This window comes from Nymphaea colorata, chromosome 8 (assembly GCF_008831285.2).
Source record: "Nymphaea colorata isolate Beijing-Zhang1983 chromosome 8, ASM883128v2, whole genome shotgun sequence".
Taxonomy (NCBI): domain Eukaryota; kingdom Viridiplantae; phylum Streptophyta; class Magnoliopsida; order Nymphaeales; family Nymphaeaceae; genus Nymphaea; species Nymphaea colorata.
The window spans coordinates 13502998-13528816 of record NC_045145.1 but is presented as its reverse complement, the minus strand read 5'-3'; the positions used below and the strand labels follow the sequence as shown (position 1 = coordinate 13528816).

Genomic DNA, 25819 nt, shown 5'->3' with positions numbered 1-25819 from the left:
TGGAAAATTGAACTAAAATTAAAACCAATGAAGAAAATACATGTGGAAAAATGGGAAAAGAAAAAACTAGATCTAATGAATATGCCTACGTAAATAGTAACCACCTCGCTTGTCTCCTCACACTCAGAAGTTTTCTACATACACAACAAAAAGATCCATGTGTTTTGTATAGAAATATAAAGGATGGTCCACAGGTGGTGTCGGAAGCTGACCAATAATCTCACTGCATGACTATGTAAACAATGTGACCACATCTCTCCTGTATCCTCTCACAATCAGAAGTCTCTGCACATTCTCAACCAGGAGATCCATGTACTCCATGTAGCAATATGAAGGATGGCTGACTGGTGGTGGCGGCAAGCTGACCAGCACTACTGCTGCCATTCTTGAATACCTGAGTATTGTGGAATTGAGTTTCAATGTAGTATACAGAAATTTGTTCACTTGAGTCTCATCAACGTCGAGTGGTGTCTCTGGTTTCTCTTCCTCTCTCAATTGCCTCATCTCTGCAAATTTCTCTTTTATCCTCTTCTGAGCTGCTACAAATGCCTCAACTGACTCGTCCTCCTTCCTGCCATCGACATTCACGTCCCCCATAGTCACCACAATCACCTCTGCCTGCATCCGAAGATCGTAAAGGAACTTCCTCACATCTGCTTTTAGATCTTCTGCCTCTGTATCCTCTTCAGCTATGCAGAAGACCTGTATTTTACAGCTTTCAAAGCTCTCTTTAGTTAGTAAAAGTTGTGATAAGAGAAGCATGAGTCCTCCATCCCTCACTATCCAGTAGAGATCGATTGTACCATATTGTTTTTGATACTCGCCAGGCCATTCATCTAAGCCCTTCACAATCACCACTGCTTTGTTAGCAACTATACAGTCATTGATGATGCTTACAAAAGTTTCCGGTATTTCATGGAGGTTCTCTCTTCGCCATATCTCAGGATACCGCATGACAACAATGTTTGGTTTCAAATTTCCAAGGCCCATGGTTTGAACAATTCCACGAAAACCCTCAGACATAGAAGGAGCAACAATAATCTCAGCCACACCCTCACAGTGTTTGTAATCAATATAGGTGCTTAATTGCCGGCATGCAATTTTTGCCTCCTCAGCCTTCTCATAATAATCACCATCAAGAATGGAAACAAAGATTGACATACCTCGTCCTTTCTTTTTCATGCAGTTGGCAAAATCTGCCAGCTTTGGATGACATGGGACATTCTCTGGCAACTTCCCCCAGGGGCGGCAGAAGATTAAAGGTATGGGATACCAGTTCTTCGGGTGGACTTGGCTGGCTGCATAGCAGAAGATACAGATTAGTGGACACAACGTGGTGGAACAACAAGGTGATACAGCAGGTGAAATAGATATCTATTTGCACATGTGCATGCATCTATATGTAGGCATAGGTCTTGATATGCTATACGCAGTAAAAAGAATAAAGAAAAAATGAGTAGTTGATTGTATAAGAAGGGGAGGCGGGGGAGGGAAAGAGAGAAATAGTAAATGTGCTGTTTTTTTTTTTTTTTTTTTTTTGAAAAAGTGTCAGCAACTTTCCCATGACACAATTGAAGCATGCCTTATTGGAGAGAAAAAATACATTTTTTAAAGTTAGAATATTTATCAAAACTTTAAGCCACTAATTTAAATCTTTACAAAAAACTTAAACATGCATCATAATCAAGTACTAAGTCTTAGTTGTTAAAAATCAATCTCATGGGCCACATCGAAACGGTTACTTTTGCAAGCAATAAATAAAAGTACCAATAGGCATATTTAAGTTCCTACATATACATAAATCCACATAGACATTGCAACTCTCCACTTTGAAAGTTTAGTCCCACACTGAAAATTGTAAGAAATTTTTAAGGACTTGTAAAGGGAGTTGTAACTGATTGATTGCCTTGATGAATCAAAGCTTCTAGAGGGTGGGTTGGAATCCGCCATACCAGGAGCCCGAGCCTGGTGTGGAAGTGGGCCCTAGTCATTACGGGGGTACCAGAGCCAGTTCAACATTCGGACCTGGGGTCCCACATACATAGATGCATTTGCCTTAAAGGGGATAGATTTTAATGTCCCACTTTGAAAGTTTAGTACCATACTAAAGTTTGTGAGAGATCTTCGAGCACTTATAAAAGGGGTTATAAAGTGGTTGATTGTCCTGGGTCATTACATACATACACATATGCAAACACAAATACATACGTGTGCGTGTGTGTGTGTGTGTGTGTGTGTGTGTGTGTGTGTGTGAAGATGGTCTAGATGGTTCCATCCACATTACATAGCAATCAAAGTGCTATCAAATATGATTTTCCATTTTTACATTGCTTTTCGCATATTCAATCTTATTCAAGGATGCAGATGTCCAAATATATAGAACTCCAAAAAAATATCATCAAAATCTGATGTCTGGTGTCTTAAATTTAAAAGATAGCCTACTAGTTCATAAATTCGACCTAGACACTGGGTTTCATTTTGTTCCTGCATTTTTGGATATCCTGCAACAATTTGCACACTTTTTTTAAAAGTTTATTACCACATGTCCCAGACAGTGAGCAGTGTGTGTGTGTGTGTCTGTGTGTGTGTGTATATAATCTGAAAGGTGCTCCCCCAATCTTTTTGTTGCTTTTATATTCCCTAGGCTAAAAGACAAAATTTTTACTTAATCTGATGGTATAAAAAGGTTTCACATATGTCCTACAAATCATGCTTTTGGACATGTTTTTCTTAAACCCATGAAGATTTGAAGCTGATTTTGGATACCCTTGATTTTTCTTCTTGCACACTAAACCAATACGTTCCAAAGGTTTTTATTTGTTAAATAATCTATGCAGACCACAATTGGCTGTACATACATACATACATACATACAATACATATATATATATATATATATATATATATATATATATAAAGGGAGAGAGAGAGAGGATATCCCTTTTCTAGGTCAAACAGCAAAAGAAACTATACACATTGTTCTTCAATACTTGAATAGGGTAGGAAGCTCAAATCAAAAGCAGAAGAAATAACACTTGGCACGTCACCGGCCAAGAATATGCACGTCTGCACATACACCTGCAAGGCATGTGCACACCCTTATTCTTGGAAAAGCTGCCTTTTAATCTATTAGTATTAGAACCATAATCTCCTTAGAAATAGGAAACACTAACAAATTGGATGAGACAATTTACAAACTTATAAATAGTTTCAACTTTCAACTCTCAAGATAAGAACGTCTCTGATAATATTCACAAAAAATTAGTTAGACCAAAAAGCTTCTTTATAAGACCGAGATTTTATTCTAAAGAATCTGTGAGTTCTATTGGCCCATTGGGAACAGATGAATATAAAAAAACATAATGGAATACAGAGAGAATTTCATGATTTGTCAATGCGTTGTACCTCCTAATGATCGAAGACTCCGCAAAGCTAGTTGAAAGTATGCACTTTTGAAACCATCACCCCAATCTCCAGCTTTTCCCTTAATGCTCACATAATAATATATCAAACCCGCAAGAACCAGAGAGACCACAGTGAATGACCAAGATATCAAGAACATGATCACTGCAATAACAGAAGAAGAGAACAAGATAATCAACTGAACTGTCCTTTGAATTACAATCTCAAAAACATGCATCGGATGTCATGGCTGCTCCAAAATCAACCATGCACTTGAAATCATGTTCATATGAAACTGCAAGTATGCTACTTGTTGCAAAAGGGCATGTTAATGCTTTATTCACAAAATTAATAATCCTAGCTGAGACAAAGGAACTCTACCTACACAAAGTGATGCCCCAAAAAGAGAGAGGCTCCAGTGGTGGTACTTCCATCGTGGGCGCCAGCTTGGAGCATCGAGCAGGTCAAGAAGGAAACAAGATAAATTTACACCAGCATAACACAGAAGGAAAAACATGGTTATTGTAGGTGTTATGAGATCAAGATTCCCAATAATCACGCACCCGATACAGATAAAGGCTGTGAACAATGTTGCAAGGTGTGGCTCACCACCCTCAGCAACCTTAAAATATTTAAGAACTGGAAGGATGTCATCATTTGCAATAGCCGCAAGTAAGTTAGGAGCTCCTGTCAGACTCTGAAGTGCTGCACCTAGAGTAGACAATATGATCCCAATATGAATGATAACTGGAGCTGGCCAAGCAACTGTGGCTGTAAGAAGCCTGTATTACAGGACAAAAAATGATTGACATCAGGCTCACGAGCAAAAATTTCTGAAAACATAAGGATAGGAGGTAACAACTTATGCTCCTAAATAGTACTTGGAAAGCTATGCCTCTTTTGGTCTTATAGGTACATGTAAGACTAGCATAAGGCAGGTAGGAAAAACGTTTTGCCACAACTCTATAGGAAGAAAACCTGCTAGTCCTGAGATATCATACTCCTAAATTTGAATAACTCTTTACCTTTTGGTTGTTTAAGGACTACTTCCACGGAAAGTAACACGTATTTTAAGAAAAAGCAAGGATGAGACCAAGTTGACCATGGTCCAAATCTCAATATGCTCCAAAAAATGTAGGGGAAAAAAACTGTGGACACTACCAAATAAAGATACCTGTCTGTCAATAGCTTTTCACGCAAAGCCAAAGCTCCAAAAAGCAAAACAGAAATCAAATACAAGGCAGATGTTGTAAGTGTAGCAGCTAATGTTCCAACTGGTATAGACCGCTGTGTATCTCTTAGCGATGCAGAACGGTTAGACCCAGCCATAATTCCAGTGACCGCAGGAAAGAAAAGACCAACCAGAGCACTGAAAGCAGTGAACAACATGATTTGTGAATAATTACCATCTCCTCATCATAAAAGATCCACATATGCACAAAAGCATCCATACACATATACAGGTGGACATGAACACATGTAACATAAGCATGATTAAACTTCAAAATCAGATCAGGAGGTCAATCAACTTAAAAAACAAAATCCCAATGAACTTGAATTGAAGCAGCAATTTTAAAAATAATCCATACAAAAATAAATGCAAAAATAAAAAACAAGAAAAAATGAAAATGAAATTTGTGTAATGAAATCTTACAAGGCCATCTCTTTCAGATTAACATGGTAAGTAAATTCATGACGAATGGCCTGATTCAGGCCAATTCAACTGATACCTCAAACATCGACCAATTTGTTGATATGCCGGCTATCCCCTAGAACTTCCATTTCCATCGGACTTGGATTAGTCAACTTTTAGAAAAATTTCTACGGCACTAGTAATGGTACTTGGGCATGATCCTAATGTTGAATTAGAAGAGTTTATGTTTCTAAGTGGTTCTTTGCAATATTTAATAGTTAGGAGGTCTCTTTAAACATTCCTCTATTTTTTGTTGATGTACTTTATAAATCTCTCTTCAACCCCAATCTCTTTATTATGAAGATTAGGGTTAGAGAATGGATTAACGATTCTCTCTCTAAGGCTGCTGGCTGTAACATGGTATCAGAGCCGGCGATCTCCACCCTTTTCCGCCGGCGGCTGTCATGATTTTCCGGCGACCCCTTCTCCTCTTCCTCTCCCATCTCTTCCCACTTCTTCTCTTCCTCTATCCTTCCTTTCTCTCTTCTCTTTGCTGATCGAAAGATAGTGAAGCAGCGTGGAAGGGAAACCTAATCACATGTGAGAGGTATGTGTGATTAGGTCCCCAACGTAGATGTAGTGGAGCGTAAGCAACTGTGTGGGAGTCGCAGTGGAAAGTTGTAAGTCAGATCTAGCTTCGTGGATGAATAGCAGCACATGGACTCCATTATTATTCAGATCTAGGCTTGTGGAAAAGTAGCTGCATGTGGATTCTTGTTCAGATCTGGGCTCGTGGAAGATTAACTGCACGTGGGCCATATTCTAATCATATTTTTTGCTAACTATGGAAAAGAGGCTGCAAGTGGAGTAGTTGCACGTTGGGTATATTTTTTTTTCAGATTGAATGTTTGTTTTATAATCTGGTGAACTGATTTGAACAACAGTTTTTTTTATCTGCATACGTGGATACGTAAAAACCTGGTGGACTGTTTTGAACAGCAAGTTCATATATTCTTGTTCATTTATTGATTGTTGTAATTGGTGGTCTGATTTACTGAGCAGCAAGTTCATAGAAATTTTTTTTAAGGACTGCTTTTGGTGCGAAAAAATATATATATATATTCTGCTGCCTAAGTTTTCTCAAGTTGATTGTTGCATGCTATACTCTTGATTGTATCATAGTGCAACCAGATTAAGATCACATTGTCAAGTCATGCACTATGGCCGCTGAAGGCAAGACAGGGATGCAGTATGAGCATAAGAACACAAACAATCTCTTTTCTTATGACTCTACTATAAAGTTAGATGGATCTAACTATGAGATTTGGTCTCATGTATTTATGATGTATGTGATTGGACATCGAAAGGAACATGTTATAGAAGAAGATGAACCTATGATGAATAGTGGAAGATATAGTTCATGAAAAGAAGATAATAATATTGTCATGTCAAGGATCATGAATATTGAATAGTGTGCAACCACAAATTATCTCTATTATTGCATATTATACCTTTGCCAAACAAATGTGAGATTTTTTGAAGTAAATGTACTCAAATGAAAAGAATGTTAGCAAGATCTTGCAGGTGGAGGAGGAATTACTTAATTTGAGACAGGGTGACCAAAGTCTTGCTCAGTACTTCGCTTCCATCAAGTCAATCTATGAAAGACTTAAAGCTTTGCGTCCTCCATGTCCCACATGCCACAAGACTCATGGTGAACAGTCTATGGTGGCAAAGTTTATATAGGGTCTCTCTCCCGAGATGCAGTAGCAAAGGCACAGATGTTGACTGGAGCAGAAATTCCTGACCTAGCTGAGGCTTACAACAGACTCAGTCGTCTTGCTGTGACTCTTTCTCCGCCTTCCAGCGATGCTACTCCCTCTATTTTGGTAGCTTCAAGAGGCTGTGGATGTAATTTCTTCAGGGGGAGGGGCATAGGTCGAGGGTCAGGAGGAGGACGTGGGAGATTTCAGTGCACCTTCTGTGGGAAAATAGCGCATTTAGAAGACAGATGTTGGGATAAGCATAGTCGTCCTTCCGCTATACCCCTAGGAAGAAGTGTTGCATCTAAGCAGGGCAAGAATTCATTACAGTCTCCTATTGGATTTATCCAAGCAGCTTCATCAGTAGTAGAGGGGTCTTTATCTTCTTCCAATCCTGAGACTGTGACTGTAAATATCAACAGGTCAGAGTACGAGGAGTTCTTAGCACACAGATCTACTCAACCATTAGCCTTTACAGTTATGATAGACAGTGTTGTGTCCGTTGATACTGCTCCACATGATACAGGTACTACTTGGATTATTGATTCAGGAGCATCGAAGCACTTTTGTAGTAGACCTTTTATGTTTATCGTGCTACACTCATTACCTCAGACACGTCATGTGAGACTTGCAGATGGTAGATGGTCTCCTATTATGGGTTATGGAGATATTAAGATTTCTCAGTCTATGACAATTCCTAATGTGTTATATGCTCCTAAGTTTCCCACTAATCTTTTATGAGTTGGACAATTGATTAATGATTTACATTGTCGTGTTACATTTGACTCTGGTGTATGTTCATTTCAGGACTTGCAAACTAAGAAGACGATTGGTGGAGGCTATGAGAAAGGGGGCATCTATTTCCTGTCTGATTCTGTGGGTATTGCAGTCATCTCGACTTCCTCATTGTCCTCCTCCTTCCAGTGGCATCTCAGACTTGGTCATCCATCTGTCTCCAAGCTCTGTCACCTACTTCCTCATCTATTAGTACCAGAGTCATTCCAGTGTGAGGCTTGTTAACTTGGCAAGCACACCCGTAGCAGTTATTCATCGAGTCTTAGTCCGTCCAGTTGTGGACTATTTGATCTTCTTCATGTTGATATGTGGGGTCCTAGCAGAGTTGCTAGTAGGTCTAGATTTCGTTATTTCCTTGCCATTGTTGATGATTATTCTCGAGTCACTTGGGTTTTTCTTTTGAAAGAAAGGTCTGAAGTCATATGTACTCTCAAGAACCTTATTGTTGAAATAAAGACTCAGTTTGGTATTCTTGTTAAAAGCATTCGCATTGATAATGCTATTGAGTTTAAGGCATCTACCTTAATGAAATTTTACTCTGATAATGGCATTTCTCCTCAATTTACTTGTCCCCATACCTCCCAACAAAATGGAGTAGCTGCGCGGAAACATCGCCAACTTTTAAATGTGGCACGCTCCTTAATGTTTCATACTAATCTACCTGCATATTTTTGGGGAGATGTCATCTTCACTGCCTGTTACTTGACCAACCGTTCACCGTCATCCTCCATTGACAACAAGGTTCCCATTAAACTTGTGCACCCACAACAACCCTTGTTTCCAGTGGCTCCCGAAGTATTTGGTTGCACATACTTTGTTCACATACTTGGACCCACATGTGATAAATTAGGTGCCCAAGCCATTAAGTGTATCTTTATTGGCTATTCCAGGAATCATAAAGGTTACAAATGCTTTGACCCATTGACTCAAAAGGAGTATATCAGTGCGGATGTGACATTCTTTGAGTCTCAGTCTTATTATAGTTCATCACCTATCTCTACTGAGATGCCACTGTCATGTGACCCACTACATATTCCTCCTATTCTTTTGGAGTCATTCCCTTACGAGTCTCCTTCTAGGGATTCTCCTGTTGTAGTGTCCAAGTTTTGTGATCCTTTGCTAGTCTACACACGTCGACAGGACCCTTCTCATGATCCTTCCCAACCGCTTCTCAGGAGGTAAGTACATCTGAAGTGAGTATACCTAGTCCATTTTATCCCTATCAGGATTTACCTATTGCTCTTCGCAAAGGCAAGCGACAATGTACTCTGCATCCTATATCTCATTTTGTTTCTACTGACAGTGTTGGTAAAAGTATGCAACAGTTTATTCAAGCTCTGGCAGCCCATGCAGTTCCTACTTGTCACCAACAGGCCTTATTAGATACCCAATGAAGACAGGCTATGCAAGATGAGATGGATGCATTAGTTCAACGAGGCACTTGGGAACTTGTTGATACTCCTCCTGATTGTGACATTGTTGGCTCCAAGTGGGTATTCACAGTGAAATATAATTTTGATGGTTCTATAGAAAGATACAAAGCTCGATTGGTCGCTAAGGGCTACACGCAGACTTACGGGGTTGATTTCTTCAAGACTTTCTCTCTTGTTGCTCGATTGGGGACCATTCGTCTTATCATCTCTGTGGTTGTACACCATGACTGACACATGTATTATTTGGATGTCAAAAATGCATTTTTGTACGGTGATCTCGATGAGACTGTCAATATGCAACAACCACCAGGGTTTGAACGACATGGGGAGTGTAGAAAAGTGTGCAAGAAAGCTATTTATGGACTCAAGCAGAGTCCTCGTGCGTGGTATCACAAGTTCTCTGAGGTAGTCTCAAAGTGTGGCTTTGCGAGATCCCCTCTTGATCATTCTTCGTTTATCAAGAAGAATTCCAGGGGTATGACCGTTCTAGTGGTTTATATTGAAGATATTATCCTGACAGGTGACTCCGATCAAGAAATTTCTGATACAAAGTTGTTTTTTCAAAAACACTTTTGACGAAAGATCTTGGTCAACTACGATATTTCTTGGGAATAGAGGTGGCTTGCAACAAGGAAGGTGTAGTTCTCTCTCAACGAACGTATGTTTTTGATTTATTGCAGGACACCGGGATGCTAGAAGCTAAACCGGCCAATTTACCTATGAATCCACGCATACATCTTCATGATGACCAATCAGAATTAGTGGATTCTCGATCATACAGGTCTCTTATTGAAAAGCTTCTCTATGTTACTGTGACCAGACCAGACATTAGCTTTGCAGTGGGGAAACTAAGTCAATTTATGGAAAGACCCAAGAAAGTTCATTGGGATACTGCTTTAATGGTGGTTAAATATTTGAAATCATCTCCTGGCAAAGGACTTTTGTTCACGAAAGGCAAGACCCTGGAAGTGGAAGCCTATAGTGATGCTGACTATGTTGGCTCAGTCGAAGACAGGAAATCTACCACAGGATTCTGTGTATTTGTGGGAGGCAACTTTATATCTTGGAGAAGCAAAAAGCAAGGTGTGGTGTCAAGATCTAGTGCAGAATCCGAATACAGAGCTATGGCTCAAATTGCCGTTGAAATAACTTGGGCTAAATCCATGTTATCTAGCCTAAGTGTGTCGATTCCGCTTCCCATGAAGATGTATTGTAACAATCGAGCAGCCACATACATTGCAAACAATCCAGTTTTCCATGAGAGAACTAAACATATTGAAGTGGACTGCCATTACATTCGGGATCTCGTTCAAGAAGGAACCATAACCACCATTCATGTATCATCAGAAGATCAAGCTGTAGATGTCTTCACTAAAGTTCTTCTTATTGGTGATTTCTCTAGATGTTGTGACAAGCTGAGCATGATTAATATGTATGCTCCAGCTTGAGGGGGAGTGTTGAATTAGAAGAGTTTATGTTTCTAGGCGGTTCTTTGCAATATTTAATAGTTAGGAGGTCTCTTTAAATACTGTTGATGTACTTTGTAAATCTCTCTTCAACCCTAGTCTCTTTATTATGGAGATTAGGGTTAGTGAATGGATTAACGATTCTCTCTCTAAGGCTGCCGGCTGTAACACCTAAGAGGCTAAGATATGAAAAGCACTAGCCGATGCCTAAGTGCAGAACTTCAAAAAAGACTTAGGACAACTAAAATGGAATTAAAATTTTTAAAATAGTTGAATCAAAAGGAAGAAATACTTATCATAATGTTTTGAAATCATAAAAGAAAAAACTACGTCCCTTCTGTCTGACCTCAACCTATACAACTAGCTGATCCTACGCACTATGCTTCCTTCCATTCATTGACAAGATCAGCACTCTCGAGACATGACTGAAGATTCAAGAAGAATATATACAGGATCGATCACATTGCCAACATAACCCAAAAGAAAGAACAAAGAGACTTATAACATGTAAGGTCTTATCAGTGCAACAATCATGAGTTGCATCCTAAGTTACTCACTTGAAGCTCCAGTATATTTCTCCATCAGGTTGAGGTATCCCACCTCTGTTTGTCCGCTGATAGAATGGACTCCAATTCTCCTTGAAAGTGTGCAAACTCAATCCAGTTATACCATCTTGTCAAAGGCAGCAAAAGACCATTAGGAGCATACAAACAGCAGAACACGACGACTGAGAATATATATATATTGTGAAAGGCCAAGCTCACCAGGTGCACCCCGTCGTGGAGCTGCAAAAATCCCAATAAAAATGCAGAAAAGTGAGAAGAGGACAGGAATGAGAAAAGCAGGAGCAACCCGGTTGATAATTTTCACGCCCCCAAATACAATAAAGCAAAGAAGAATGGTAACGACCACTCCATAGACTTGCAGATCATGTAAACTTGGACTATAGATTGTCTCCGCAGTTACATTTTGTCCAATAGAAGTACTATTTACACTTGTTGCGCTCTCTGCATTCCAAAACACCAGAAACAGGAATAAGCTTTCCATAAATTAGAAAAGTTCACCTATAACATGCAGAGAATGCATTAGTAATTTAGTACCATAGAATAGGATTAAGTTGCACAGCTTTACAGTGAACGCATGAAACCACAAAACAAATATTCATGCAACTAGGTAAGAACTGGTGCGATGGTCCCAATGAATAATTAGGGAAAAAAGGAAAACAAGATAAAAATACTAACGGCTTACAGCAGCAAAAGTAGTGGGTATAGATAGAAGAACAGACAAAGCAGTAGAGTAATATCAGTCAATATAATTTATGCCAAATACAACAGAAGGGTTCGCAATGAACTGAATGATTACCTCTAAAGATTCCAGCAGCAGGAACTGCATTTAGGAATGTCTCAACAGCTCCCAATACATAACTAATCCACGGTTGGAGAGAGAGGGAAAGGGAGAGAGAGAGAGAGAGAGAGAGAGAGAATTAGTTTCTGATTTTTTATAAGAGGAAAAATTCATCAAATCCTTACGTATATGAAATGTTACACATGGCCCACTGTACTATCAAAATCAACAACCACAATGAACAAAAGTAATCACAAAATTGGGCTCTGAAAATTGCAAGCTGCAACGTGCAAGTAAAAATCACAGAAAGTTTAACAGCAAGATAGATATGACAGCCAGCAAAAATATGTACTGCATACTGTGAGTTTTAAGTCTGAAACCAACATGCAAAATTATCAGAAACTGAAGAGATTAGCAGAGACTATAATCATCATCTGATAGAATAAGCAAAAGACAATAATATTTTCTAAGCTCAAATTATTGAGATCGTTTCACTCCAGATAACCCGAACCACAAAAGCAGCTAGCGGATGCAGATCTAGTCCAGTTATGCCTATAATATCAAGAGCCTATGGTTGTCACTGTGTAAGTGAAAGTTGTATCTTAATTCTAGCCTTAGCTTCAGACTGAGAACAGATAGGGCCTTTATGGGGGATTATTACTTTTCAATATAAGCCAGATGCATTCAGTCCTACTCCTTAGCATAACATCTAGGCCCAACCAACCTCATGGCAGTAAAATCTGGAAGTGGCATTTATGGAGACCAGAGTTAGGGAAGGATGCATCTATTAACATAAAAAGTATGTTTTATTTGAAAAAATACTGCTGCCTAAATGTAACTATGAAATAGCAAAATAAACAGAACAAATGCATTAAAGGCTTGAAGCATTTCATAAATAGCAGAAAAGCATACAAAGGAGGTGTTCAACAAACAAATGCATGAAGATAATCTTCAGTAACAGTGGACAAGGAACTTATCTCAGAATTAGAAGAAATGCAAATAGTAATTGCAAGACTGTTTATATTGTTTATCCTCAAATTACAAATAACTTTTAAAAAGGCTAGAACAATGGCGGAGCCACGTTGTGTCTGGAGTACGCAATTGCCCATGCCAGACCATTAAATTTACATTATTTATATATTGAAACCTCATGAATTTTTAATTTTTTACGTATGAGTGCCCCCTTCAAGTTTGAAATTTACACTTAGAGTGCCCCTTAACAAGAAGTTTCTGGCTTCGCCACTAGGCTAGAAAAGCCAAATTTGCCAAAAAAAAAAACAAATTGCAGAACATGCTTTTGTGCTATTCCAGGATTGCTGTCAGATTTCCTCAATGCATACCAAACTTGTACAGCTGGTGAACATGTCCTGCCTGCAGTCTAAGATAAAACATATAACAAGCTAAGGCAAGCAATCACCACTTATCAAGCACATGCTAAGCTCTTCTGCTGCTGCCAGTGAGTATTTTCAATAGTTCAATGGACCCTCTTACTTATAACTAAGATTCAACGATTTGGAGAGTCATGAAATCAAGCAATTCGTCCTGCATAGCGTACTCATTAATTTCATGAAATGGGCACATATATAATTGTCAGGGGAAAACTATATATATTAGTATTGAAGTTGAATTGTTAGTTTATTATGTTACTCATTACTGAATACCAAAATTATGAGAAACTGTTCTTAATAGTGTTAGCCGAATAGTTTAGAGAAGCTTACAGGGCACCAGCAACAGCATTCCCGAGAAAGAAACATAAGCCAATGCTAACACCAACCTCTGGCCCAAGAGCTCGACCAATGAGATAATATGGTCCACCACCCTACATTAATATGAGTGAAACTTAGAATATAAACCATGGTGACAAAGCTGTCATCACTTGTATAAGGCATAGTAGTCCAGAAGGCAGTGTGGGAAAATTTCAACTTTCTGCAAACCATATTACGATTTAGTAAAAAACAAGCATAAAGAATAGATGTATATTACACACACATAAAGAGTAAGAATGAATAAAAGAGATATCTTGCTGATCTTAGCAACATATTTGTACATAGATAACAAATGGTTAAGGGCCTTCTCAGTTGGCTAAAACAAGTTTCATTGGCTAGCTCCAATGGCTCTTAGTAGAGCCATCCGAACCATCAAAATTATCAATAATAACCCACCTCCTCACATGTTAGGGCCTGATAATTTAAATATGGCTTCATACCAACCATGGCTGTTTACTAACTCAACTGCTCAACCCAACACATTCCAACCCACGCCATAAGCCCGCTCTTTTCCCATCATCTAAAAGGTTTATGAACCAAAAGCTCCAGGAGAAACATAGCAATGGAGCCAAGTATACATGGTCATTTTCTTTTCAGAACTTTCATAGAGATTATTCTCAAATCATTCCTACACATGGAATGCCACAATTTCCTTACCAAGCATGACTAATCTGAAAGGTCTGGCTCAGCAATTCAATAGATGCATTGCATTGGCAGCCCCGAGATCGAACTATGCAATCTTGAAAGATACAAAATTTGCATCAATCTAGCGACATGTCCATCATCTATGAGAAAAGAAGCTTAGCAAACCTCTTTTAGAAGTCAGCTTAATGGCAGAATGAACGTGTGCGTGTGTGTGTGTGTGTGTGTGTGCACGCGTGTGTGTGTGCGCACATGTGTGTGTGGCATAGGTTCTGTTCAGTTACATTTTATGAAGCCAGAAAATATAAATAAAAAAAAAATAGTTGTCTACATATATTTAAATATGTTGCAGGAGACTACTAAAATAGGAGTGGGGTGTCTGCTTTTCCTTCCTCCATTTCTTATCTAACTGAAACTGGGTGGAGCAGTAACAACTCAATGGCTTCACTCCAACCATGACCTTGAGATTCATTTTCTGTCTTTTTTCTTAACGACCATTAAGAAGTATCCAAGGAGTCTTGCCCGAAAATGATGGACACATGCTTATAGTAAGATAGAAGACACATGATGGAACAAGGTCTCTTTGGTAATCTGCACCACAAGAGGAAGTACATAGCCAACTGTTTAGACTAGCTTGCGTATTTGACAGCACCATCAACTTTATGTTTGTGTGCACACATCCAGTCATGCTCATGCTTACTTGTTCCAGTAATTTAACAATTTCTCCTGTTCAATTGTTCTCTAATTTTTGATAAATAGCCTCTATCTAAGGCACTTATAGCCTCTCCCACATTCTTAAGAATAAGAGTAAATTGTGAATTTGCTATGGGTCCCTGATATGCTTGAGAAGCTTAAGAAATAAAATTGCACAAAGCAAAAAGAGGAGTGGCCATATTCAAGGATAGGCATGTATCTGAAGCCACAAAAAGGAGTCTTCATACAAGCTTGGTCTAAAGCAACTCAAGAAGGAATATTTCTGACCATTTACATGGCCAGTAATTTTCCTGTCAGAAATAAGCCTTATTGCAAGTTATATGGCTATAGCAACCTCCAAGGACTTTGGTAGTAACTACTTTGTATTTTTCCCTTCAACATGAAAAAGAGAAATTGACAAACAAAGCTGATAAATTTTGCTTCATTGAAATTTTTGAGGCTTAAAATATATTATAGAAATAGATCAAAAGATTCTCAATCCATGAATATTCACTTCCATAACCCTTTTTTTTTATAAATTCCTTTTCCTGCTCAGCACCAAAAGTTCTTGTCATTGTATCACTATTATGAAGAACTAGGCACCCAAGAATTGCAAAAATCCTCCATATTATATTAATTTTCTCCAAATAACAAGACATGATTAAATTCATTGTTTCAAACTTGATGATCGCAAGGACATACAAATAGAAAAGCATTTAGATTTTACTTATTATTATTTTTATTTCTTCTTCAAACAAGATGAAAAGTAACTAACATGAATAAGGCATTAGAAACAAATCTACACTAACATAATCCTTTTATCCACCTTCATAGCACCATTAGTTGCAATGGCACTTAAAGATATCCCAGTTAAAAACGTGCATAGTCCACATAAGGATACCAAAAGAAGGGAATCACTTATGCCTGCCATTCCAACAATCCTGCAACATGAAAAACAAAATTATGCAGCAAACCATGCTTCAGTAACATGTGGAAAGAACAGAAAGGTAGCGAAAAAAGGAGAGACATGAAAAGGTAAAAAAGAATTGGACTTACAAGAACAATTAAGAATCAAGCACATAATAGTCTGATTTTGTTTACTAGAAGACAAACTGCTAGAATGAGTGTAACTGTGTAAGTGTGTGTGCTTGTGTGTGTAAGGTCCACGGAATATGTAGACCAAGTAAATATGAGGATTATATGGCTTGATTATGTCATTTGATCATCTTGATTGATGGTTTACAAAGTGCCACATGTAAAGTTACTCTCTGAGAAAGTTGGGTAATTATACTTTGAAAAGCAACATTACATGTTTGTAAACCCTCAAATAAATAACTGGACCGATAATCCATTCACATAATCCTTATATCATTTTATGGACAATGTTACTTATATGTGCACTAAGTATGACTGACTACACTAATTATGAGTTCTCCGATCAACTTGCCTGATGGTTCACAGAAAATATCGGGAATATCTTGGCATGGTACCGCGATATTTTTATATCTGGTGATTTTTTGAAATGTCATGATATTTGCCGACATTATTGATGGCTACAATATGCAAAAATATTGCAATATTTTCAAATTAGCAACAACTGCTTTTGAATATGATGATGTACTGTAACAGGTCGCAGGGTAATTGGACCAGTGGGCTTAGGTTTAGGTTAGTGGGAAAGGGCAGATCTGGGTCACTTACAAGGACCTAATCTAATATGATGCCTATAAACAAGTGTAATTAGGGTTCTGCAGATATGCTCAAAGTTTAAATAAACATTAAGGAGTATCTCCAATCCATGATCAAAGCATGAGTTCCCCTCTTTCTTTCTCTAGCATCTTCTTCTTTCCATTCCATTCGGGTGTTTTATTACTTGATTGTGCATGACCTGCAGGTACAGTCGACTATGCAGAAGGAGAGCAAGATTGGTATTAGAGGAGACAAGCTCCTGAGAATGTTGGACAAAATCACTACACAAGAAACTACTATAACCCTCGAAACATATAGATAAGCAGCCTATGAGGCCTGAATGGCAACGGAAAGCCGATCACATGTTTTGTAGCAACAGTATGGTGGGATTGATCAGAGGTTGGAGGATGCCCAAATTCATCTTATGCAGGCATATCAATGGGAGCACCAAGAGATGACTCCAAAACTCTCTAAACTGATTCAACCAAGGAAACGAAGGGGAAACCTCTCCCGTATCACTGGTGCCAAGGGTGAACTCAGCAGTGGCAAGCAAAAGTTGAATGATCCCCTAAGAGATTACATAACCAGGTAAATGGTAGTAGCAAGGGATGAAGAAATCAGAAGAGGAAGAAAACTCAGTTCAATCGAGTTTGTTAAAAATTGGAATTCCCTAAGTTTGCAAGGGAAGCTCTGGAGAGTTGGATTTTTCATACATAGCAATTTTCACCTGCCCATCAGTTCCTCGACACAAATGGATCATGCTCGTGGTGGTGAATCTTGAAGAGGACATGGTGTAGTGGTTCAAAACTTCAAATGGCATTAGGGATAGCATGGTAGCCAGAATACAACAAGCACTAAATATCAGGCATGGACCATTGACTTATTCAGGTAACAATGTTGAATTGTCTCACATCAAAACACGAGGGGGCAGTGGAAGAATATTAATCACTGTTCAAAAATATAAGTATTGTGGTGGTCAGTTGTCCTAAGACACATTAGTAACAGACTAAGAGTGTTTATAAGAGGATTGAAGGAAGACATTAAATTTGTGGTGCAGGAAGCAAGACCACAGGTGACAGGACCTTGAATGTTTTGAACTTGCCAAAGATTGCATAGGAGAAAAAAAGAAGTGAATTGCTCAATGGGATTAAAAAGGATGGCACCCAAACAATGCCCTTGGAGGTATACTGTGGTGGACATGAAAGACTGTGGTGCTAGTAAAGACAAGGATGCAGCTCCACGAGGCAATAGCTTGGTGCTTGTCACACAAATCGCTGCAGACCAAATGAAAGATAGACACAAGAAGCTCTGCCATCACTTTGAGGAGAAATGGACTAAGATACCTTGCCATGCCATGCCATATTCAGAATGCAGGTTCTACTGGGCATAAGGGCAGATGGCAGGTGCAGGAACCAGCCAATTTTGAGCTCATCAACATAAACTCAACCCACAATTTCATGAGAATATGTGTAGCCAAAATATTGGCAATTAGGTCAACTCACGCGCCAATCTGATCTCCTAGTGGGGAATGGCAGTGATGCATAATGTGATAGTCTGTCGAGCAGTTGATATTTGGCTTCAAGGACATCCAGTCAGAGTGGAAGAATGGCAGTAAGATGCGTAATGTGAGAGCTGTAAGATACTTGACATTTAGTTTCAACTTTCACTTTCAGGTACAGCCTGGCCACAGTGGAACTCTGTGTTCTACCACTCATGAAAGTTGAGGTGGTCTTAAGGATGCAGGCATCATGGGTGCTCGGACAGATCATCTGGGATTTTGCAGCTACAAAAATGAGTTTCATGCAGGAAGCACGTCTCATGTAGATAGCAGTACCTCAGGAGATAGGATGCGATAGGTGTGAGGATGCAGCACCATTACTAAAGGTTTTACAGAGTAGAGTGCAAACCTATTTCATATTGTTGAGTCAACTGAACATGGAAAAGAAAAAAAAAAAGAGGATGAGGGACCTGCTCAAGGGATTTGATGGGGTCTTTTGATCAACTGCAAAACTACCTCAAAATGGGCAGCAGAACATTGAATTCCCATTGTTGCTCAATATCCAACCATCTACGACTCTACATGCATACCTACAGGTAACATAGCCTAGAAAGATGAAATTGAAAAGACTGTGACATGCTAGAATAAAAAGTGATCAGGTGAAGCCACTTCACATATTCATCTCTGGTGATCCTGGTCAAGAAAAAAGAAGGTAGCTAGCATTTTTACATGCATACCACAGACTCAATGTCATCGTTGTTAAGGAATGTTATCCCATTATGGTGATTGATGAACTTTTCGTCAAACTATTTGGAGCTGCCTATTTTTCAAAGGTGGATTTGTGCTTGGGAACACCAATAAATTTATATGCATGAAAAGGATGTGGAGAAAACTGCTTGCCACACCCACAATGGACATTATGAATTTGTGTTAATGTCATTCAGCCTCACTAACACCCCTGCGATGTTCTATAGCCTAAGGAACAACATTTTCATATTCTACATCAGGCAGTTTCTACTTGTATTCTTCGACGATGCACCAGTCTACAGCTGCACAAGGAATATTTTCAACACCTACAGCCAGTCTTGCAAATATCAACTCATACAAACTCAGATTCAACATCTGAGATATCATATCACTGGACGGGGTGGAAGGCGACCCAGACAAAACTGCTGCAACAGTTGACTGCCTTCTGCAGCAGCCATTTAAGGAACTAAGGGAACTTCTCGGGCTGACAGGGTATTATCGGTGCTTTATCAGGCAATATGCTCAAAAGGCTGTTGCCCCTTAGCTCAACCCCATTACTTACTTATTTTCAAGAAATGTTCACACCCAGAGCTAAAAGTTAACTACTTTGGAAAGATAAAGGATTAAAGGAAAAACAATAAACAAATGAGGTCCAGTGGAATAGTTCAAGGCTTGAATCAGAAGCAATCTGTCATATCCCACGGTGTTCTGAGTACCCATACCAGTGTCTAGTCACATCGACTCAAGAACTGGACCCAAAGCCACTTGCCAATGTTTCACAGTATGCAGGTCTAACATAATGGCTGTGTATGCAAATAACAACCTACCGATCTAGTTGTCAAAAGAAAAAGATTTCAGTTACCATGAAAATCGGATATAGTAGATGATTCCCAATATATTTTGCAAGCAAGGGACGAACACACCCATTAACGTCCCAAGTCTAACTTTAGTTCTCTGCAATGAGGAAAAAGTTGTTACTTAAGTTCAAATTTCCATCAGTAGAGCACCATTAACATTTTACAAACAGTAAATATATCAAGAACATCAAGAGCATAAAACAAAAAGTCATTTTCATCTCAATAAGGGAATAAAACCAATGAAACAACTCAAAGCTAAGAGTGGTTGATACCAATAAGATTTAATAGATGCCCCAATGTTGCTTCGCCAAGATATAATTCTCATATTTATCACCTATGCAACTGAAACATATTCCAACAACAGCATACTACAGTTGACCTATGTAACACGGGTGGGTACTGCTCCAAAGGAGCAGTACCAGTACCGGTACGGCGTCGGGTACGGCCTGGGTGCGGCGTTGACCGAGTCCAAAATCGTCCATTGCACGTTTTAAAAAACCATTTTTTTCCCTCTCTCTCGCACGATGCCTTTGCCCTCTTGCCTCACCCCTCTCGTCCCTTGCCTTCTCGCCCCTTTCACCCCTCTTGCCTTTCTCATCCTCTCACCTCTCCCCCCTTGCCCATCTCATTCCTCACCTTTTCGCCCCTTGGAACTCCCAAAGGACAGATTTTTTGTCTTGAAATTCTTAGTATCTACAAATTTTGGACCATGATTTAATGTTTTATGAATATGCTATTTTGTTTGTAATTTTATATATATATATATATATATATATATTTATATTTATTTATATTTATTTATTTATATATATGTGTGTGTACGGCCATACACCCGCACCCAAGTTTTTGGAAAATGATTTGTACCCGTACCCGCACCGGTACCCATACCGGCACCCACACCCGTACCTATGTGACATAGCAGTTGACCAGTGGCCACATCTGAAAACATGGATGCCTGCTTTCCTTATATGTGGCATGTATGCCTTCGCTGTGCAAACCTAAACACCACACTTACAAATAGATGTAGAACCATTGCATTGAGCTTTCAGAGGCTCCACACCCAGTAACAAGAAAATCGTCCAGAAATGCATGTTTCAGGAGTGATGCCAAATAGTATCACAACCATCAGCCAAGCTGTTGAATGCACATTCAAAGACCACCTGCTTATGTCAAGACCCACCTTTTCACATCCTAGTCTAAAGGTTATTGAGAAAAACTGACTGGAACATTCATTAGGCATAGGGTCAGAAATAAGATTCGAAGTTGGACAATGTATTATCTTTTGCCAACGAGAAGAATAGGGTTTTCTATACTAGCTTCCTACCACTGAACTAATCTAGGCATCACATCAGTCATGCTATTGTCTTTCGCAATTAGATTAGATAGTTATTTCTTGATTACAGTATACATAAACTACTACCATCATTGGCAAGGGCTTCAAGGAAAATAAACTATGAGAACAGCTAGTGGTTCTCTGTACACTGGAAGTGCAACAGCTTAACCATAAGCAAGAGAATGTGGTGCAAACTACCACATAGATAGAGTGACTTCATTTTTTCCTACTATCATATGTTACAGCAGTGGCTTTTGTGTGTGTATATAAATATACACAGACACGCACACATGACACATGTACACACACACACGTACACACACACACACACACACACACACATATATATATATAGTGTTGAAATAAGAGTGTTGTTTTTGTATAAATATAATATGTATGTACATAATAATGTATATATATAATACATACACAAGCAGTCCCATTACAAGATTGTCTTTTCCAACCCTTGCTTGTACTCTCACCTACTTTTCTCTTTCCGCCGTCTTGTTTGTTTTTCCTTTTCACAACCATCCTCTTGCCATAGGATTGGTGAATCCTAGGAAGTGACATGGGCATGAAAATCCAGCTTCATTTTAGGACTGGTTATACATACACACATATAGGTGCACACATGCAAATAAACATAGATATTGCACTTCTACATGCATAAAAGCTTGAATAGATCAAAAATTGGTCAAATTGGTAGCAACCTAGAGCAGCTTACAGTGGCAAGAGAAGCGCATATAAAAAAAAAGGCAATCTTTAAGAAAGATTCACTTGATGGCCCAGGAGCATAACGCTTAATCAAATTAGTGACGTGAGGTCTTCACGCACACCAGTCTGACCAACCAACCACAGTTATCGACATCATTGTCAGAAATAAAACAAGTTATAGGACAACAGGTGTAGTATTATTATTCATGCAAGGAATAAAACGAAACAACTAAAAACTTTTCAAGACATAAAAGAAACAAGAAAAAGAGATCACATATTTAAAAGCTAAAAATTGATTTTTTAAATACTTCAGGAATATCTTGGGGAATTGTGATAGTTAAAATCCTAACAGTATTTTTAAATATTGCAAGCTTTAGCTGATTCGATCAGATGGCTTTAACATAATGTAAGAGTCTGCTGACTCAATCTAGTAGGTATGGTGAATTTGCACTCTGTTGGTATTCCTTTTATGATAGCATGCTAGTAACAATACTGACTATTGACCATCATTTATCAATTTTGTTTTCATCACATACAATTCTAGGATTGTATAAGAATCTTCCACTCAGACAACATTTCTTCATGATTTATACTATTAGTTGAATTAAAGGCTCAAATGCCTGGATGTGACCCAGATCAAGGCTAAAGGGTCAAAGCAGAGGTCACAGAAGTTTACTTGACATCTTTACTTCCCACTCTGAGACCATGATTAAGAAGGCATAATCAGAAAACGGGGGAGAGGGGATTAGACAGAAGGATACCTTAGGCTCTCCAAGAGTGATGGAAACATCTTCACCATCTCTTGGACTGGACGGTGCAGCAACTTGCTCCCCTGCCATGCTGCAAAACAATTACTTACTAGCCATGCTTCCTCAACTATTTGAAATTTTGAACACTTATTGTAGAAAAGCAGCTAGGATGCAAAATAAGCAAGAGAAAACAGAAAAGGAATATTGACTAAACATATATGAAAAGTAATACCTTCGAAGACCAAGAATATTGACAAGGGAATCAAAACCAAACAATTCTAATTTTGAATCCCTTAGGGATCCACCAGGCCCTGCATGTGAAGAAGATTCATTGTTCATGCTTGCCCCTGCATCAGTTGACTGTGAGCTCATTTTGATGTTCCTGCGAAAAAAGGAAAAAAGAATATATTGATTTGGATCAACAACTATATATGATAAAAAATCCACATGCATGACTTGCAGTCAGAATGTGAAGAAAGGGGCTTGGGCATAGAATAACCATGCTATCCTGTTAAGCAACTAAAGCCATCATAAGGTCTTAAGCACTCATACTTTAGGTAATATGTATCATTATAGCAGGAAAGCAGGACATTACGAAACTATGTCATCATATGCTGGGACATATTTTGTATCGAAGGGCCAAAAGTCTCCTTGAATTGGAATATTTCCAGATAGCATGACAATACCATCATAGAGTTATCAGCCATAAGTACCTGTGTATATGGTATATACTTAATAGTTAATATCTTAGATCCTCAGGGTTCCCTAAGAACTTCCTATATTTTAAATGTTCTTTCTTTTTGGTGGGGAGGGGGGCAGGAGATCATTTCTTCATGTCACAGTTTGTTTTAATTTTTAAGTACACTTAAGTTTCATCTGTTTCTGCCATTTTTTGCTATTACAATGATCGCTCTAACAGTGTCTCTTTCCATTGTGGACTATCATAACTTTGTACCTTCTCACAGCAGCAACCTGCACTTTAGCTGCAGATTAACAATAAGCATAAGAAACAGGATAAAATAAAGTAACAGATGTTCTGATGGTCTACAACCAACTCTATGTAATTTTTAAATTCTCCTAAATTCTAAAGTTGTCATAATTCCTATCCTCATGCCAACCATGTGAACAAAGCAATAAACTTAAACTCCTAACTCCTATGCTTGTTATAACTCCTACCTTCACCCCAATGTTGGGGGTCAGATCCAATTAGCTGGATCCAGAGTCTCTCTAGAAGCAAGTAGGTTACCATCTCCTTATGAGATGAGTTTGGTCGGGTGGAGAGTCCTAAGATATAATTAGCCCAACTCATGAGACTTGTACATAATTCCAGGGATTTAACCCTAAAAGACAATGAAAAAATATCTCGATTAAGAGGGAGCTGGGCTTCCACGGTGTGGTATGGGTGTCCAATAGCGGCTTGTTAGCAGGAGCTAACAGCCACCAACCAACATGAAGTCATGAACTAATCAATAAACTTAAGCTTTTTTAATAGATTGTGAGGTCAGTATGATTTTTCTAATCTTGTTAAGGTGACATGATCCATCTCCTCCTGGCCAACCATGTGAACTGAACAATAATCTAAGTTTTCTGAATAAATCGTCAGCTCAAGTTAGCAAACGATAGTTCCTTCCCTTCAAAATTTATCAAGTACCAACTTCGATTAACCAGATAGTAAAGCTCGGCATATTTACTTGTTAATGATTCTGTCAGATCACCAATGGGTCAACCATTCATGATATTTGACATTTTTCATCCTAAATTAAGTTTCTGTATATGAGAAAATTGCCCTTTGTATTTTAAAAAAAAAAGTTTTCCCGTGACTTTCCTATATAGCTTATGAAATCAATGCACAATGCTCATAGAATGATTTTGCCACGAAGCATCAAAAATTTATGAGGTACACATTTGCTGATTAAAAACATGTGATGATAGTCGTCATGAAACATGACATGCTAACCACTTGATTAGCTGGAAAAATAAAATGTTTAAGAGCCCGTGTGATGGACTTTGAAGGCATTAAGTTGGCTTAGTTTCCTAGGTAGAAGACAGAGGTATCAAACAATGTAGTAGTCAAGACTACTGGTATGCCTTCATAATCTACTGCTATAGTTGGTTGATTTCCTAAGCTGATGCAACTTTCAGTGTAAATGGAAACTGAATGGAATTTATCTTTCTTGAAAATGTAGTAGTTGATCCCACCATTCTTACTATTATCATTAATGCATGACCTGATTAAGGATCTGTAACATCATTGCTGCATATGGTTTAGTCTCTTGTCTTATACTATTGGAATTCAGTTCATGTTAAGTGAATCCCGTTGTATGTCTGGCTTGTAATAGGACAACACGATAACTCTTCATCTTAGCTCATATTCATGCAAACACCTAATGAAGAGTATCCCATAATGCTCAGTGATTAAGGTCAAGGCCTGTTTTTCAGTTTTTCTCGCAAGCGAGGTGTACAAATTCAAATCCGATTGATGTCACCTCAATTAAAAACACCAAAACTTCGCTCGACTTTCAACTCACAAAAGGGGGAAAAGAATAACCAGAGAAAGCAGTTGTATCAAAAAACCAACACTGTTTGCTTAATCAAAATTTCTGAGGCCTAATGACCCAATTTTACTAAACTATCTTTTTTAGAATATTTTCTTAAAGCAACCCATAGTCATAAATCCTCCACTCTAAGTTTTTTCGGTTCAGGCGTATGTACAAGCTCCCAAAGTATTAGACCATAACCGCATCGAGTACGCCCACATCCAAAAAAAAAAAAGGAACAATAAAATGATTGTTTTGCTGTAAGAGAAAAATTAGCAAAAACATAGCATCACAAAGCAAGCAAAATCTGAATCCGCAGACACTTACAAACATAACGCTAACCACGTAATCTCCATTTATAAAACAGAGTCGTCAAACAAAGCAGTACGCATGTCCAAGCAACCTAGAACCAACATTACATGGAGCTCGAAGATGGGGATCTTCGAAACGACTTGAACAAATCTGTACACGGAAAGAAAATTGCTAACAGATGATAATGAGATCTAGACAGGATGAAGGATGGGATGCGGGCCATCTCTTACCTGAGAGGGGGTTCGGGCCGAGGGAGTCTAGAGGAGGACGATTCAAGCGGGATTGATGACATCTCGAGGACGGCCCTGTCATGGGCGACCACAGGTTGATATTGGCGATTCGTCCGTGGTGGTGTCACCTCGTTTGCCCCCTCGATCTCTCCATTTCCCATCCTTCTTTCCTCTCTCTCTCTCTCTCTCTCTCACACACCAGAGCAACAATCACAAATT

The 25819-nt window shown here is 38.7% G+C and overlaps 1 protein-coding gene across 1 annotated transcript; it reads right to left on the bottom strand.

Moving 5' to 3' along the window:
- Positions 1-25819, bottom strand: LOC116259381 (cation-chloride cotransporter 1). The gene is made up of 13 exons (XM_031637172.2): positions 25601-25819; positions 22754-22903; positions 22534-22612; positions 19731-19822; positions 15764-15878; positions 13555-13655; positions 11855-11916; positions 11257-11499; positions 11050-11164; positions 4577-4771; positions 3784-4184; positions 3406-3567; positions 1-1298 (listed from the first exon to the last, which is right to left on the bottom strand). The coding sequence occupies exons 1-13, from the start codon at positions 25759-25761 to the stop codon at positions 232-234; spliced, it is 2943 nt and encodes a 980-aa protein (XP_031493032.1). The 5' UTR covers positions 25762-25819; the 3' UTR covers positions 1-231.